Here is a 17,432-nt window from a genome sequence, read left to right on the forward strand (position 1 = left end):
TATATGGTGGAAGAAAAGCCATTGATTAAATCACAAATTAACTCTGGATTAGCGTTTTAAAATTTTTAGATTAAGAGATTTCCTTATAAGTACTTTTTTTCTTCTTTTCCAAGTGAGAGAAGGAGAGATAGAGAGACAGACTCCCGCATGCACCTTTATTGGGATCCACCTGGCAACTCTTGTCTGAGGCTGATGCTTTGTTCATTTGGGGCCATGCTTGCAACCGAACTATTTTTAGCTCCAGGCTGGGGCTGATGCACTGGAACCAACTGAGCTTTAGTGACGGGAAAAGAAAAGAGAGAGAGAGAGAGAGAGAGAGAGAGAGAAGGGGAGGGGGAGGGGGAGAAAAGCAGATTGTCGCTTCTCCTGTGTGTCCTGACTGGGAATCGAACCCAGGACATCCACATGCCAAGCTGATGCTCTACCGCTGTGCCAACTGGCCAGGGCCTCCTTGTCACTACTTCTTAGAGAACAACTTTCTCTTTATAGATTCCTAATTTAGGAAATATCATTCCATCCAAGATTCAGTCTCTGAGTTAAAAAGAGAATAAATTACAGAACTCAAGGAATTACAGTACTCTCATTTTTGTATTAAAAAAAATGCTTACCCTGACCCTAACCCTGATTATGAATGTTTCTTTCCTGCTTAGTTTAGTCTGTGGTGCTTATGAAACTGTGTCTTAGGAAATACACATGCAGAAGAAAGAAAACACCTTGGTTTTAGTCCTGACAATTTGCAATAGCATAAGTTCAAGAAATGAATATGGCCAACCTGATGCAGAAGGAGAGCCCGAATTCACTGGTGTCAGGACAAAAGACTGTAAAATAATTTTTCAAAAATTTTATACTTATTATACTGATTTTGTTTACTAAAATCCTTTTACTTTGAATATGAAATGTTTTCCCCTTGATTTTCTTTGGTTGTGTATTGTTTTATATGTATATAATTAAGCTGCTTTCAGTATGCTATATGGAGCCTTAGAAAGCCAGATGTAGTTCTAGGGTCAGGGGTTAACAGAGTCCAGGCTGCATTTATAACTCCTTCTATAGCTGGTTCTGCACACATACATCCAATACTACTTGCAGCTTGTTTAATCAGATGTATAGACGTACACTCTGGCAGATAGTGGGACAAGCTGTTGTGTCTTTATTGTCATTAGCAGAGCTTTCAGGAAAGGCCTGATTTATATTTCAACAAGAGAACTTATTTATGTGCAAATGGAAGAATTAATAAGAACCTGAGGATTTTTTTTTCTTTAGTTTGCAAAGTAGTATACCCTTGTATGCATGATAGGTAAATTTCTTCTTGTTCGTAACCGTCATCTGGAATAGATAGAAATTATTTGTAATTTGCATGTCACTATAATGATATTTTAAAAGCTTCGTGGCTCTCGACCTCGGGCCAAGGCTTGGAAACTGTTTGGTAGCAAACTAAGCATTCCTTGTAACAGGATGTGAACAGCAATAGAATGCTCTAGGCGATATTAAATTGGGGTGATTTTTAGAAAGTGACAAATGTTTTATGTTTCCTAAATCTGAGATGGGTTCTACCAGCTCTAAACGGCTGCCAGTCATGTTATCACTTGCCTTCTTTGTAACTGCCTCAATTATTTCCTTCCCAGCCCTGTATGATGAGATTCGTCAGTTTCGCAAGGCCTGTGGGAAGGCTCATCTCAAAACCATCTTAGCAACGGGAGAACTTGGATCTCTTACTAATGTCTATAAAGCCAGTATGATAGCAATGATGGCAGGTAAGCATATTATATTCAAATGATGGTATATATTGAATTGAAGTTTTCAGATGAAACAAGTAAGTGAAAACATTTGGCTATTAGCTAACCACTTGGATTTTTGGGAGGGAGGGGTCAGATATTTTGTGACTCCATGTACAATGTGAAATGTTCAAACGCTTGGCTTTCTGCCACATTATTTGATGGCATTTTATTGCTGCACTATCCTTGGAAGGCAGTAGATGGCTCCCTTGTTAGTGAATTGCTTTCTGTGTTCTTGATTATTCATTCATCAGCATGTTAGACAGGGATTTCTTTAACTCGGACTTACTCCTCTCTGTGAATTTAAGTGTTTGATTTTTCTTAGTGATGGCGTATTCGCACTGTCTTAGGAAACCGGTGCTTTTGTGTTAATTCTTTCTTCTTGAACTTATTGCTGCACTGCTGTTTTTTGATCCTTTTGAATGTGGGTTGACTTATTTATTATTTTATTATTCATCCAGGTTGAAACCTGGGAGTCATGCTTGACTCTCTCTTTTTCTCACCTTCACATAAACCAGTGAACAAAACTGGAGAGTGCAACCTCTTTACTGTATCAGACACGTCTCCTCTCCATTCTGAATGCCACTGTGTTGGGCCGCTGTCACTCCCCACAGGGACTCTCCACAGTCTCCTAACTAGTTTCCCTGTTTCTGCTTTTGTTCCCTGCCAGTCTGTCCTCCACGCTGTTGCCAGACTGATCTCTAGAAAATGCTAATTTGATTGCGGTGCTCCCTGCTTAAAATCCTTCAGTGGCTTTCCTTCATCTTTAAGGCAAACTGCAGATTCCTTCAGCTGGCTTTTAAAAATGGTTTTACCCAAGCCCCGTCCAGCCGTGCCTCTGCCGTCTCCTCCTTCTCCCTTCGCACCGCAGCCTCCACCCCTGTGGAATTACTGGCAGCTTTCTGTGCATGGCACCATCCAACCTTTTTGAGTCTTTGTGCTTTGTCTCCTGCCTTGAAATAGCTTAACAAATAACAACTTAACCTCTTTGGATTCTGCACCGGTGTCACTCTTCTCACTTCTTCTCAGCCCTGCTCCCTCCCCCACCACTTGATTCGCCATCTCCACTGTGTGCCCCATAGCATTCTGTTGAAACCTCCAGCCCCTAACTTACCACACTGTGTACTAGGACTGAATATTGAATTTCTAGGTGCCCTACTAGTGGCTCCATATTTGGGTGAAAATCCAAGACTTCTCAGTTCTTATACTGGGCCCTATTGTAGTCACCCTCTGGATGTTTATACTCATGTACTTTTAGAATACTCTGTCAGACCTAACAGTGGTACCTAGAACTCTCCTGGAGATCAGCCTAGTAGGCACTAATGATGCTATTGCTCTGGTTACTGCTGCTGTATCCAGAAGCTCTCTGCTCTGGTTTCTTATTTAGAGCAAAATCTCTGAAAACCTAAGGATAAGAAGGAATTGATAGTCATAGGTCATGTTGGCACTTCAAAGATCTGTAGTAATAGAAGACTCTCTGCAACTCTTAGGAACTTGTCTAAAGCCCCTTGGAATCTTAACTGGACGAGGGGCCTCTCTTTTTATGGCCCTATCCAGGACAAGGGATTGTTAGCCTTCAATGCTGTCATTCAGGTCACAGTGAAAGTATATTCATTCTGTAACATCAGTCAAACCTATCCTAATTGCTGTACCTACTGCTCATGACAGAAACATAGTATTAAGTCATTGTGCTTAGACACCTCTACTCTACCTTCTACTCTACCTATCCACAGACAGACATGTGACTCAAAACAGGCTCTCCCCTGTGTCTTCCTGTGTACTGTATCCCTGTCCATATTGTTGTTCATCTACTTCATTTAATCAGTGTCTACTTTCCTTTTTTTCCTTTTTATTGAATTTATTGGGTTGACAAAACCACAAAATTATACAGGTTTCAGGTGCACAATTCCACAATGCATCATCTGTACAATGTATTGTGTGTTCACCACCCCAAGTTAGTCATCAATGTCTACTTTAAAATAATATTTCTTTTTTTTTTAAGTGAGAGGAGGGGGAATAGTAAGACAGACTTTTGCATGCGCCCCAACTGGGATCCACCAGCAACCTCTGTCTGGGGCCGATACTGAATCAACTGAGCTATTTTTAACTCTTGAGTCTGACGTGCTTGGACCAGCTGAGCTATATCATCAGTACCTGGCTGATGCTTGAACTAATTGTGTCACCTGCTGCGGGAGGGGCAGAGGGAGAGAAAGGAAAGAGGGAGAGGGAGAAGCAGATGGTTGCTTCTCCTGTGTGCCCTGACCGGAAATCAAACCTAGGACGTCCATACGCCAGGCTCTATCCACTGTGCCAACTGGCCAGGGCCAAAAATAATATTTCTTTAAAAAAATTTTTTTTATTTATTCATTTTAAAGAGGAGAGAGAGAAAAAGTGGGGGAGGAGCAGGAAGCATCGACTCTCACATGTGCCTTGACCAGGCAAGTGCAGGGTTTCAAACCAGCAACTTCAGCGTTTCAGGTCCACACTTTATCCACTGTGCCACCACAGATCAGGCCCAAAAAGAATATTGCTTAGTCTTCATGTCAGACCTGTAGTTGATGAAATTTAAAATTAAGTGAACTGCCTAAGGTCACAAAACTAAGAGATCACATATAGTCATTATATAAACCCAGGTCTTCTGGCTCCAGCTTTATTGCTTCTTCTGCCTCCCAAGGCATTGTGCTAGATCGCCTCATGAATTAAAGACACAATCTTTGTGAGTTATCATATGTGAAAGCATCTAACACACCTCCTGGCCCACAGTTTATTCTTGCTATTCTGTTAAGAAAGTATATAATAGAAACGGAGTGTTTTTGAAATTTTGAACAAAATTTACATTGCTTCCTATTTTGTGGTATTTTTAAATTTTTGTCTTAAAAATCAGTTTCATTGAAGTAAATTTATATTCAGTAAAGTTTAGGTGTGCAAAGTGTACAATGTGATGAGTTCTGACTATGTCTATATTCCATCATCCCAGACATATCATATGTGTGCCCTTCCAGTGAATTCCACCTGTCTCACCTTCTGCCTCACGTGCAACTACTGATTTGATTTTGTCACCCATCACAGATTAGCTTTGCTAGTTTAGAATTCCATGAGGTTTTGTGCTTAACTCCCTGTCCCCCCACCACAAAGATAATAGCTATGAAATCTATGTTGTTCTGTGTATGAATTTGCTTAGAAGTATTCTGTTGTCCAGATAATACTGAGTTGATAAGTTTATTGGTATGAAGTTGTTTGTAATATTATTTTATTAGTTTGATGTCTATAGGGTCTGTAGTTATATCTCCTTTTTTATTCCTCATAGTGGTCATTATTGTTATTATTATTATTATTTTTGGTAGAAAAACAGTCTTGCTAGGGGTCTGCTGATTGTATTAATCTTTTCAAATAGCCTCTTTTTTCTTCATTAAAAAAATTCTTAGCTAAAAATATTTTCTAATTTCCTGTGGATTTCTCTTATTAGTTAGAATGTTAAAATGTTATTTATAATATTTTCTGGATATCTGATTGTTGGCTTAAAATTTTAAATTGTTATGTTCAGAGAATATCTATTGTAGGAATCTTTTGTCTTGTAAATAATGAGACTTATAAATAGCCCATTTGAAGATATATTTAGGTATATGCTTAAAGGGCACTTGAAAAGAATTGTGTTTTTGCAGATATTAAAATTCTGTCAGTTAGGTCAAGTTGGTTGATAACATTTTTTAAATCTGCTTTTTATTTTGTTTTGGTGTACTTGTTCTATTCATTACTGTGAGAGGTGTTAAAATCTATAAATATGACTGTGGATTTTTTTACTTTTCCTTTAGTTGTCAATTGGGAGTATACAAATACACTTTTCTAAATGTATTTTGGAACTCTTTTTAGGTACAGTATATATACTTTTAAAAATGTGAATTAGCACATTAATCACTATGATGTGTCCTTCTTTATTTCTGGTACAGTCCTTGTCTGAAGGTCTACTTTGTCTGATATTAATCTAGTCACACCAACTTGCTTGTGCTTTTTGTTTGAATAGTATATCTTTTTTCCATCCTTTTATTTCCAACTCAGCTATGGCTATATATTTAAAGTTTATTTTTTAAGCAGTCTTCTTTTAATCTATTGTGTAACATTTACTTTTTAATTGAAATGCTTTATCCATTTTAGATTTGACATATTATTGATATGGTAGGAATTATTTCTGTCATCTTGAAATTTATTTCTTCTTGTGACCTGGTTTTTGTTCCATTTTTCCTGCCACCTTAGGGTTTATTAAATAATTTATAGTATTTTATTCTTTTCTATTGGTTTTTTTATATGCGACTGCTTTATATTTTTTTAGGAATTGCTCTAGCAATTAGACTATGCATTCATAACTTATCACTGGCTACCTAAAATTAACATTGTTCTATTTTACACTTTTCTTTACACCCTCCTAGTCCTTTGGATCACTTTCATATTTTTCTTCCACCTATGTTATTAACTCCTCCATACAATGTGATTTTTGTTTTAAACAATCTTTGTGTTTTAAGGAAATTAAAAGAAAAAGCTTAGTGAAACTAGTCTTTAATATTTTCCCACACCTATGTCATTTCCATCTTTATTACTTCCGGTGAGTCTGCTGGTGATTAATTCTTGCAGGGTCTGTTCATTCAAAAATGTGTTTATTTCACCCTTATGTCTCAAGGATAGTTTGCTGTATAAAGAGTTCTAGATTGACTGTTTTATTTTTATTTCAGCACTTTTATTCCATTTCTTGGAATTCTATTCCTTCGTGGATTTTTGTTGTTGGTGGTGGTATTTTGTTGTTTTATTTGTTTTTTCTTGTAAGTAATATTTTACTCTGACTGCGGTCAATCAGTATTTTCTCTTTATCTTTGTTTTTCACTAATTTGATCATGAAGTGCCTAAGTATGGTTTTCTTTGTATTTGTTCTACTTGTAGTTTGTTGGGCTTCTTGGGTCTGTAGATTGATGTTTTAGATCTAATTTAGGACTTCTTTTTATTTTTTACTTTCATTTTTTGAGAGAGGCAGGGAGAGAGAGAGCTGCTCCCATATGTGCCCTGACTGGCAAATCAAACCTGAATTAAGGAATTTTTAAAAATTATTTTTCAAATATATTTTTTACCCCTTTCTATCTCTCTTTTCCTTTTAGGATCCCAAGTGCATTAAGGTTAGCTATTGTTCCACAGGTTACTGAGGTCCTGTTTATTTTTAATCTTTTTGCCCCTTTGTTTTTCCCATTGGCTAATTTACATGGATCTTTAAGTTCATTGACATTCATTTCCCATCTCAAATTTTATTTTATTTATTTATTTATTTATTATTTATTTTTTCTGAAGCTGGAAACGGGGAGAGACAGTCAGACAGACTCCCGCATGCATGCGCCCGACCGGGATCCACCCGGCACGCCCACCAGGGGCCACGCTCTGCCCACCAGGGGGCGATGCTCTGCCCCTCCGGGGCGTCGCCCCGCCTCGACCAGAGCCACTCTAGCGCCTGGGGCAGAGGCCAAGGAGCCATCCCCAGCGCCCGGGCCATCTTTGCTCCAATGGAGCCTTGGCTGCGGGAGGGGAAGAGAGAGAGAGGAAGGAGGGGGGCGGGGTGGAGAAGCAAATGGGCGCTTCTCCTATGCCCTGGCCGGGAATCGAACCCGGGTCCCCCGCACTCCAGGCAGATGCTCCACCGCTGAGCCAACCAGATCCCATCTCAAATTTTAAGCCCATTCAGTGAAGTAGATGCAATTGTATGTTTTTTTAGTTTTAGAATTTCTGTTTGATTATTTATATAATTTCTATTTCTCTGCTGAGCTCTCCCATTTTTATTTATTTATGTATTTATTTACAGGGACAGAGAGAGTCAGAGAGAGGGACAGATAGAGACAGATAAACAGGAATGGAGAGAGATGAGAAGCATCAATCTTCAGTTTTTAATTGCAACACCTTAGTTGTTCATTGATTGCTCTCTCATATGTGCCTTGACCGTGGGCCTTCAGCAGACTGAGGAACCCCTTGCTGGAACCAGCGACCTTGGGTCCAAGCTGGTGAGCTTTGCTCAAGCCAGATGAGCCCGCACTCAAGCTGGGGACCTCGAAGTCTTGAACCTGGGTCCTCTGCATCCCAGTCCGACGCTCCATCCACTGCGCCACTGCCTGGTCAGGCAAGCTCTCCCATTTTTCACTTACTGAGATTATATTTTCCTTTATGTCCTGAACCACTTATAACAGCTGATTTTCCTTTATGTCCTGAACCTTATCTGCTAATGTATAGCTGGATTATTTTGGAATGTAGTTTAAGCTGCCAATTTTTCAGTGCCTAAAAATAGTTGCTTTTATATATTTAGTTCAGTTGTAAGGTTATTTATAGCACAAAGGTAAAACATGCTCTACCATGTCTGGAATTCTTCATTGCTTTTGTTTTCCTGTTAATTTAGCTCAAAATCTTGAAAGAAAAGGAATTTATCATTTACATTAATAATTTATCTTATAATTTTGATAGCCATTTAAATTATTGCAAAATAATTCTCTCTAGAGATAGAAAGGTAGAAATATATAATTATTTTAGTCTGGTATACATCATTTAAGTATAAAGACTTAGTTAACCATGCTAATTTTGATTAACTAAATGATTAGTAGCCTACTTTTGGTTTAATTTCTGTTGGGAATTTTTTTTTTTTTTTTTGTAACAGAGACACAGAGAGAGAGAGACAAAGAGAGGGACAGATAGGGACAGACAGGAAGGGAGAGAGAGATGAGAAGCATCAACTCTTCATTGTGGCCCCTTAGTTGTTCATTGATTGCTTTCTCATATGTGCCTAGACTGGGGGGCTACAGTAGATCGAGTGACCCCTTGCTCAAGCCAGTGACCTTGGGCTCAAGTCAGCGACCTTTGGGCTCAAGGCAGCAACCATGCCATGGGGTCATGTCTATGATCCCATGCTCAAGCCAGCAACTCCTCACTCAAGCTGGTGAGCCCGTGCTCAAATGGGGTGGGCCTGTGCTCAAGCCAGTGATCTCGAGGTTTTGAACCTGGGTCCTCTGGGTCCCAGTCCAATGCTCTATGCACTGTACCAGCGCCTGGTCAGGCATCTTTGGGAATCTTTAAAATGTCTTAGGAGAAGAAGCATAATCACTGGAGTAAGAAGACCAGCACTCTTGTTTTATCTTTCCCATTTAGTGACCTTGAGTAAATAAATTTACCTGGTCATCAATTCAAATAAAGTAATATGTATGACTGAATTATAAACTATAAATTAAAGACTTTGCAAGTTAGTATACTTTCCTACCCCATCCCACCTCAATAAGGAACATAATTGAATCTTTATCCCCCAGACTATTACAAGGCATTATTCAGAACATCAATTTTCAAAACCATTTGCTGTAGCTTTAGAAAATAAAAGATATTGAGCTGGTTTTATTCTGAACTTATACCAAAGCTTACTATATTGGTAGAATCTTAGATGTGAAATTGTTTTGTTAGGTCTTGACTCTGTTTAAAAAAGAGAAAGGTGTAAAACAGAGTCAGATTCATTGGGAGTAACAATTAGGTGTGGTCCTGCTAGTATTTTTTATGGTATACTTCTCAGCTATGTTTGTTTATTTGCTATTTCCCCTAATTCTTTTACACTGGAAGCTATAGCAGCTACCTCATCTCTTTAGATATATATCCAAATAAAATGTCATTTGGCTGCAGATTACTTACTCATCAGCCACAGTGATTCAAAACCAAGCTATGAACCATGGGGAAAAAAGAAAAGAAGATGAAGTACATGGGATGTCATCTATAATAAAATAATAACAGCTAACGTATTTTGAGCATTTACCACATGCTAGGAACTAAAGGGATTTGTGTGTATTTATGTTGACTCTTCATAACAACTCTGTGAGGTAGGTGCTCTCTTATGATAAAATAAAAACATCAGTTCAAAGAATGTTTTTGCTTCTATTCCGTATTGGTCATTATTGATATTTGGAAATATTCCAGGTACTTCTTTTATTATATACTATTTTCTCCATCTGTTATAGCCTTTTCCCCTCCCCTTAGCTGTTTTGAAAAACTTAAATTCCATACTCTGTCACTTTTCTCCACGGCCCTCTAAAGGTGGAATTAATTAACACTGTCATACTGCCCTGCTCCTAGCACAGTTGTAAATACCAGCAGCATTTGTCACATAGGGTTATCACTGATGGTTCTACCTCTTAGATCTTTTGCAAAACTGTGAATCTCCCTGAGACCAAGGAATAAATCCTACTTACCTGTAGTCCCTGTGGTTATTATGTATGTGGCATTTCGGCTAGCCCAAGAAAATACTTTAGAGTAGACTATACAAATGAATGAATGAGAAAGAATGATAGTGATATAAAGAAAAGTGAGAAGTGAAATATGAAGATCTAGGTTCATCTTTCCAGATATGCCACTTTGCAGAGTTTGGACATGTTATTTTGAGAGCAAAGCTCTACAAGGAGATTATATATCCCCAGCATTGTTTAGGCAATCCAAGAAGTGGTATGGGATATTAAAGGTTTGTGAGAATTTTTTATTTATTTATTTTTGTATTTTTCCAAAGTGAGAAGCTGGGGAGGCAGAGAGACAGACTTCCGCATGTGCCGGACTGGGATCCACCTGGCATGCCCACCAGGGGCGATGCTCTGCCCCTCTGGGGCATTGCTCCACTGTGATCAGAGCCATTCTAGAGCCTGAGGCAGAGGCCATGGAGCCATCCTCAGAGGCCAGGCCAACTTTGCTCCAGTGGAGCCTCGGCTGCGGGAGGGGAAGAGAGAGACAAAGAGGAAGGAGAGGGGGAGGGGTGGAGAAGCAGATGGGCGCTTCTCCTGTGTGCCCTGACTGGAAATCGAACCTTGGACTTCCCCACGCCAGGCGGATACTGTACCACTGAGCCAACTAACTGACCAGGGCCTGTGAGAATTTTTAAGTAGTTATGGAGGTACCAAGGAAAACATTCTGCTTTGGCTTTCTGTCAAAGAAAAATGGATCTTCCATTTCCATTAGTGGATATGTGGTGAGAGAGACACAAATAAAGGAGGAGGTGAGGCAGGAGTGAACAATTTGAAGGGACTATAATCAAGGAGGAGAAAGGAGAACCATATTTTTTTCATCAAACTATGCAAGAACAAGGTGATAAGAAGTGAGATAGAAAGGGAAACATGCTTATAGAAAAGAGAAATCTAAAAGCAGGTCAATCTCCAGCTGCGGGACTTCAGCCTGGCAAATGTATACATTGAGAGTAATGCCAACGTATAGAAAAGGGGCTTTATCTTTCGGCAATGGTGGGCTGTTGGCACACACGCAGCAGTTACCAAGCTCCGCTCTGAAGTTATTCTAGACCTTATCTTTGGAAATAATGCGGGCCTGATAAATAAAGTTGGAATAGAAAAACACTAAAGATGCAATCATAATGTTATCTGGTTTGAATTGCTGATGAAGATCTGTAGGAAGGGTGCTAACACAAAAATATAGGACCTGAGAACAGCAGACTTTGAAAGAATGCAAAATGAGTTTGGAACTTGGCTGGGATTTTGTTATGTGCAGGAAATAATGATAATATAATAATAAAAAAACCCCAACTCACTAGGAACCAGTGGAGGAACTATTTGAAATTCAACCCAATAAGATCAAAATAATACAAAAACAATGAGATGAAGCAGAGAAGTAAAAGAAAATTTAAGGGAAGCCATTAAAAAAAATACTGGGGAAAAAATATTAGGAAACTTGCTGTGAGTAAAGGAAACCAAACCCTAAAAAGACACTGTGATTAATGGCAAGTTCACATTTAAGATAAAAAAAGAATTAAAAAATTTAAATATGAATCAAATAATAGATTCAATGACATTGTAGCTTTATATTTCTAAAGATTTTTACAAGTCACACCAAGTCCTTGTCTTAGGCTGCAGATCTTTGTGTACTCAAGGGATATCGATCCAGATGGCACATCTAAACTCCTACTGTGTTTCAGCTTTTTTTTTTTTAAATAAGATTTGCTTTTTATAGGAAAAGCATTTTAATTTATAAAAACTTGTGCTGCAATTGAAAGTTCATCACTGGGGAAAGCAGAACTTACAGACATGTGTTAGGTTAAGAGTTCAAGGATTTAAAAATGTAAATTTATTTGCAGTTTGTTTCTTTTTAGGTGAAAGGAGGAGAGATAGTGAGGCAGACTCCCACCTGTGCCCTGACTGGGATCTACCCAGCAACCCCATTTGGGATGTTGCCCAAGTGCTGAGCTATTTTTAGTACTTGAGGCTGATGCACTTCAAAAGAAGCTATCCTCAGCGCCTGAGACCAATGCTTAAACCAATCAAGTCACTGGCTGTGGGAGGAGAAGAAGAGAAAGGAGAGAGGGAAGAGGGGAGAAGCAGATGGCAGCTTCTCTTGTGTTCCCTGGCTGAGAATTGAACCCAGGGCATCCATACGCTGGGCTGACACTCTATCCACTGAGGCACTGGCCAGGGCCTTATTTTGCAGTTTCTTAAACTAGCCCTGAAAATTACAGCACTTATAAGGTAAAAACTAATTACTTTGACATTTTATTCAGAGAGTAGATTTAAATACAGACCCTCAAGCAAAAATTTCAGAAAGTTTACCCCCATACACTCTCACCCTTCTCATCTTTTGTTGAGTTAAAATAAAGAGCTCTGTGGAAAAGAGGTTCTATTTTCTGGCCTCCCAGCAGAGCAGGAACTTTTTTTTTTTTTTCAGAGACAGAGAGAGATCCAGAGAGAGGGATAGACAGGGACAGACAGACAGGAACGGAGAAATGAGAAGCATCAATCATTAGTTTTTCATTGTGCGTTGCGACACCTTAGTTGTTCATTGATTGCTTTCTCATATGTGCCTTGACTGTGGGCCTTCAGCAGACCGAGTAACCCCTTGCTCAAGCCAGCAACCTTGGGTCCAAGCTGCTGAGCTTTTGCTCAAACCAGATGAGCCTGCGCTCAAGCTGGCGACCTCAGGGTCTCGAACCTGGGTCCTCCGCATCCCAGTCCGATGCTCTATCCACTGTACCACCACCTGGTCAGGCAGAGCAGGAACTATTGATGATGAGTTTGGTATATGCATACCATTTGAAAGAAAAGAGTAAGCCTATACATTTAATCATAAAGCATTGCCCTGTCTGGATAGCTCAGTTGGTTAGAGCATCATCTTAGTAACCAAGGTTGTGGGTTTGATCCCTGATACATTGGTTGATAACCAAGTATCAACCAATGAAAGCATAAATAAGTAGAACAACAAATTGATGTTTCTCGCTCTCTCTCCCTTCCTCTTTCTCTAAAATTAATAATAAAAATATTAAAGTGCTTTTTTTTGCTTGAGCTCCTGAGGTAAAAAAGAAAAGCTTGTAAGCTTCATTTATTTTTTATGTGCTGATATTAATTAAAAAAAATGTAATCTACCTTATTTCAAAGTCACATAATTGCCTTCTCCAGACCTAGCTTGCCTAATTCATGGACACACAGGCTAACACATAGTAAGTGCCTAGGAAATGTTTGTTGGTAGGTTCAGTTATCAAGTAAAAGGTATCAGTAGATGCATTTGTAAATGACATGATACAATTTTATTTTTTATTAAATCTGTACTTTCCCACTACCTTAAGCAATTATTTTCTTAATGAAATTTTGGTACATAACAAAGATGCTAGACATTTGCTCTTGTCTCTAAGATTGTGTTATTCATTTGTCTTTAATTCTTAACACATTAACTATTGTTATTATTCTTTAATGTCTATGCCAGGTAGTTACTTTTGTACTAGCAAACTCGTAAGTGCTAGGGAATTAGAATTCTTGAATATAGGTATACATGCTACACATATTTGTTGAATAATGAAATAAACAAAGGTTAATAAATCATGTGAAGTTAGTAGTTTACATAATCTTTTTTGCATTTGTCCTAAGAGGGAAATAAGGTCAGTGCATTATCTTTTAGTAGATGAGAACCTTGAAGCTCTGAAGACAAGTGACTAGAACAAGGCCATACATTGAAGAGGTGGCAGAATTCTGAAGGACCCTTGACTCCAAGTTCCACACTTCAGTAAACATAAAGAGAAAATAAAAACGAGCTCATGACAGGCCCACAGTAAATCCTTGTTGAAATGAACAGAAAGATTGCCAAGAGCACCCTTACCTCTGGCAACTTCCACTATTTTTTTAATTATTATTTTTTTAATTTTCTTTATGTGTTTGTTGGTACTGATGGTGATGTGATGATGCAGTGGGCGCACTAGCAGGGACACAACAACTGCCTTTGAATTCTGCACTGAATCGGCCTAGCGTGTGGAGGACCCGGGTTTGATTCCCGGCCAGGGCACGCAGGAGAAGTGCCCATTTGCTTCTCCACCCCTCCGCCACGCTTTCCTCTCTGTCTCTCTCTTCCCCTCCCGCAGCCACGGCTCCATTAGAGCAAAGATGGCCCGGGTGCTGGGGATGGCTCTGTGGCCTCTGCCTCAGGCGCTAGAGTGGCTCTGGTCGCGACATGGCGACGCCCAGGATGGGCAGAGCATCCACCCCTGGTGGGCAGAGCGTCGACCCATGGTGGGCGTGCTGGGTGGATCCCGGTCGGGCGCATGCGGGAGTCTGTCTGACTGTCTCTCCCTGTTTCCAGCTTCAGAAAAATGAAAAGAAAAAAAAAAAAAAAAGAAAAGAATTCTGCACTGAAGTTCTTGTTTATTTCTGGATTTCCCCACCTGGGTTACTGAGAACAGCTTGGGAATGACGGTCAAAGTGAACTTCTCTTTCTCTTGTCCATCTGAGGAAGGAGGAGGAGCAATGTCCAAGCTGAGGGCAGTCTGAGGATGCAGAAGCGAAGGGCTGAGATGAATGGTGTGGGACAGAGGAAATGGTACTGGAGCATGTGCACAGGAACTTCTCAGCATAGAGTGGGGAAAATGGAAACCTTCCCTTGAAGAGTGCTGGAAAGGAAAGCAGATGTCTTATATAGGAAGAGAGCAATCATTGGGGCTGTGATGTTGTGTTCAAATACTTGTACACGCACATGCGCGCGCACACACGCACACACACAAGCACACACGATAAAAAGGGTCATTACTCTTTATTACCCTAAGGTAGGAGGGATCAATTTTGGCCTGGTATAAGAAATCAGATGGGCTCCATCAGGAGGCAGATGATCAAATCACGAGCTGGATATCACCTGATGGAGCTACTATTAGGTTAAGTGATACCCAGTGACCATTAGAGATGCTTTTTCTGTTTGTTTCTATTTGTGTGTGTGTGCGTACACATGCGTGTGTGAAATAAAGCCCCCAAATGTAGAAATAATGGAAAAGAGGAGTACATTGGTTTTTCTAGGGCTACTGTATAGCAAAGTACTTTCAACTGAGTGGCTTAAAACAACAGAATTCATTCTCATGGTTCTGGAGGGTAACTGAAATCCAGGTATCTGTAGGGTCAAGCTTCCTCAGAAATCTGTAGGGGAGACTCCTTCTTTGCCTTTTCTAACTCCTGGTGTTTGCTCGCAAAACGGCATTCCTTGTCTGTGGATGTATCAGCCTCTCTCATCATGTGGCCATCTTCTCCCTGTGTGTGTCTGTGTCACTTCTTTTGAGGACACCAATTGTCTCATGCACCACCTTACTTAGTAAGACCTAACTAACCTTTACTTAACTAATTATATCAGCAATGTCCCTATTTCCAAATAGGTCACTTTCTGAGGGATTGGGGTTGGAAATTAAATGTCTTTTGAGGGGGCACATATAAACTTATAACAGAGAGGAATGGGGTTCATGTACTGTGGTTCTATTATTTCCTGTAAAGACCTGAAAAAGTTAAAGAAAAACACTTTGTGAGTCAAACCAGCAAACTTAAATTCAGGCACACAAGATTGATATTTTTCCCCTGTAAGCAATGTTGTGGGTAAGGGAAATCTAGTAGATATTAAATATTTTTATCTGTAAAAAGCATTTGGTAAGGTTCTCAATGGGAGATTAATGGCTAAAATAAAGAATGAGGCATTAGGAAATAAATTTGCTTATGAGCAAGAGACAGAGACTAACAGTAGAAAAAAATACTTTTTAGATTGGAAAGGAGTGACATACAGCACAAGCCAGGAATCCGTTTGGGGACCTGTGGGTTTTTCACTTTATTTTTATTAGACTTTGTAATAAAAATACAGATCTTCAAACAGTCCAAGACAGAGTGAGTAATACTACAAGCATCAGTAATCAAAAGTTATTCTCTATCATAAACTAAATGACTGATAATAAATACTGATGGAAAACTACACAATGTACCATAATATTATACAACGGAGCCAGTGATTCTCCCGTGTTTTCTTTTCTTCTGCATTCATGAATATTTCTTTATTTGCTTTTTTTTAAAAAAAAAAAATTGCAGGTTTCTGGGTTTATTTTATAAGCCAAATAAATGAAAAAACCATTTTTTTAAACTTGGAAAGATGTGTTAACCGAGGGAAAAATTGGTGAAGCAAGACAAAGGTTCTATTGCCATCCCCAGCATAAAGAAATGAGGGACCCGTATGTTCAATTGCTCAGCAAGCTATGCAGTGGAAAGACTGAGAAGCGAGGGGGCGTTATTGAAATGATCAACTTACTCTGCATCATGACTTTAATGGAGTTATATACAAAAAAGTCATTGTTAGAATGATGAAACTACACATTTGAGGGAGTGAAATGTTCTAGAATGGAACTTTTTTCTTTTCCTTTTTAAAAAATTAAACATAATGGTCCTCAAAAAAAAATCCATAAAATTTGGTGATTGTGTATGTTACTTTTGTCCTCCCAGGAACTATTTGTACATGGAAAACATACTTCTCATTGGAATTTAGCCTGCCACTCTTTTTGTCTAAGTCACTAAAAGGTTTTTACAAAGTTGTGTCTGTTTTTCCTTGGTTTGTACATTGTCAGATAAGCCAGGAGAAATGGAGCAACTAAACATTCAAAAGTTAACTCAGAAAAGTTGTAAATACTTTGAAAATCCTAAAGGATTATAAAGTATAAAGAAGTCTCATTAATTGCAAAGCTTTCATTTTATAGGTGGGAAAACCAAGATCCAGAGAGGTCAGAGTCACAAGGAATTTTGCTCAGGGACAAGTAGCTAAAGTAAAAACACAGTCTAGAATGAGGTTCTCAACCTGGGCTGCACATTAGAGTTTCCTGAAGAGTTTCTTAAATAAACGACTGAGGAGATCCTATGGCCAGAGGTTCTGATTTTAGTTGGTTTTGAATGAAGCCCAGAGAATTGTTTTTTTTTAAAACTTCCCCAGCTGCTTCTATTGTGTAGGCAGGGGTGAGGGAACCTCTGGTCTGGAATCTCAGTTCCTTGATATTCAGACAAGTGTTCTTTTCTCTCACACTGGGAGTTTAGAAATTAGAGATAGAATTTCACATTCCAGTGGGGGGAAAACCTTTAGTAGAGACAAGCCACAATTAACAAACCGAGTGTCCTGGTAGTTACCTTGCAGAGTGATTGTTTGGAACTCTGAACCTGTATTCCCTTGGAAACAAGATTATACGTGGATATTTAGTCTCTAGGCCAGTCCAGAATGTAGCATATAGGATAACTGAAATTGAGCTCTTCATCACTCTGCAGGTCCCAACCAATGCACAGAATGGTGTTCATGGACATGAGTGTATATTTCTAACTAGGTCTCAGGACATTTTTTGTCCTTTCACCACCTTGATAGTAA

The 17,432-nt window shown here is 39.2% G+C and overlaps 1 protein-coding gene across 1 annotated transcript in view; it reads left to right on the forward strand.

Annotated features, from left to right (window-relative positions):
• Positions 1–17,432, forward strand: part of DERA (deoxyribose-phosphate aldolase) — a 141,514-nt gene that overhangs the window by 86,300 nt on the left and 37,782 nt on the right. Inside the window, exon 6 of the mRNA XM_066264551.1 lies at positions 1,623–1,751. Coding sequence (XP_066120648.1) covers positions 1,623–1,751 — 129 coding nt within the window. The remainder of the gene's footprint in view (positions 1–1,622; positions 1,752–17,432) is intronic.

This window comes from Saccopteryx bilineata, chromosome 1 (assembly GCF_036850765.1).
Source record: "Saccopteryx bilineata isolate mSacBil1 chromosome 1, mSacBil1_pri_phased_curated, whole genome shotgun sequence".
Lineage (NCBI taxonomy): Eukaryota > Metazoa > Chordata > Mammalia > Chiroptera > Emballonuridae > Saccopteryx > Saccopteryx bilineata.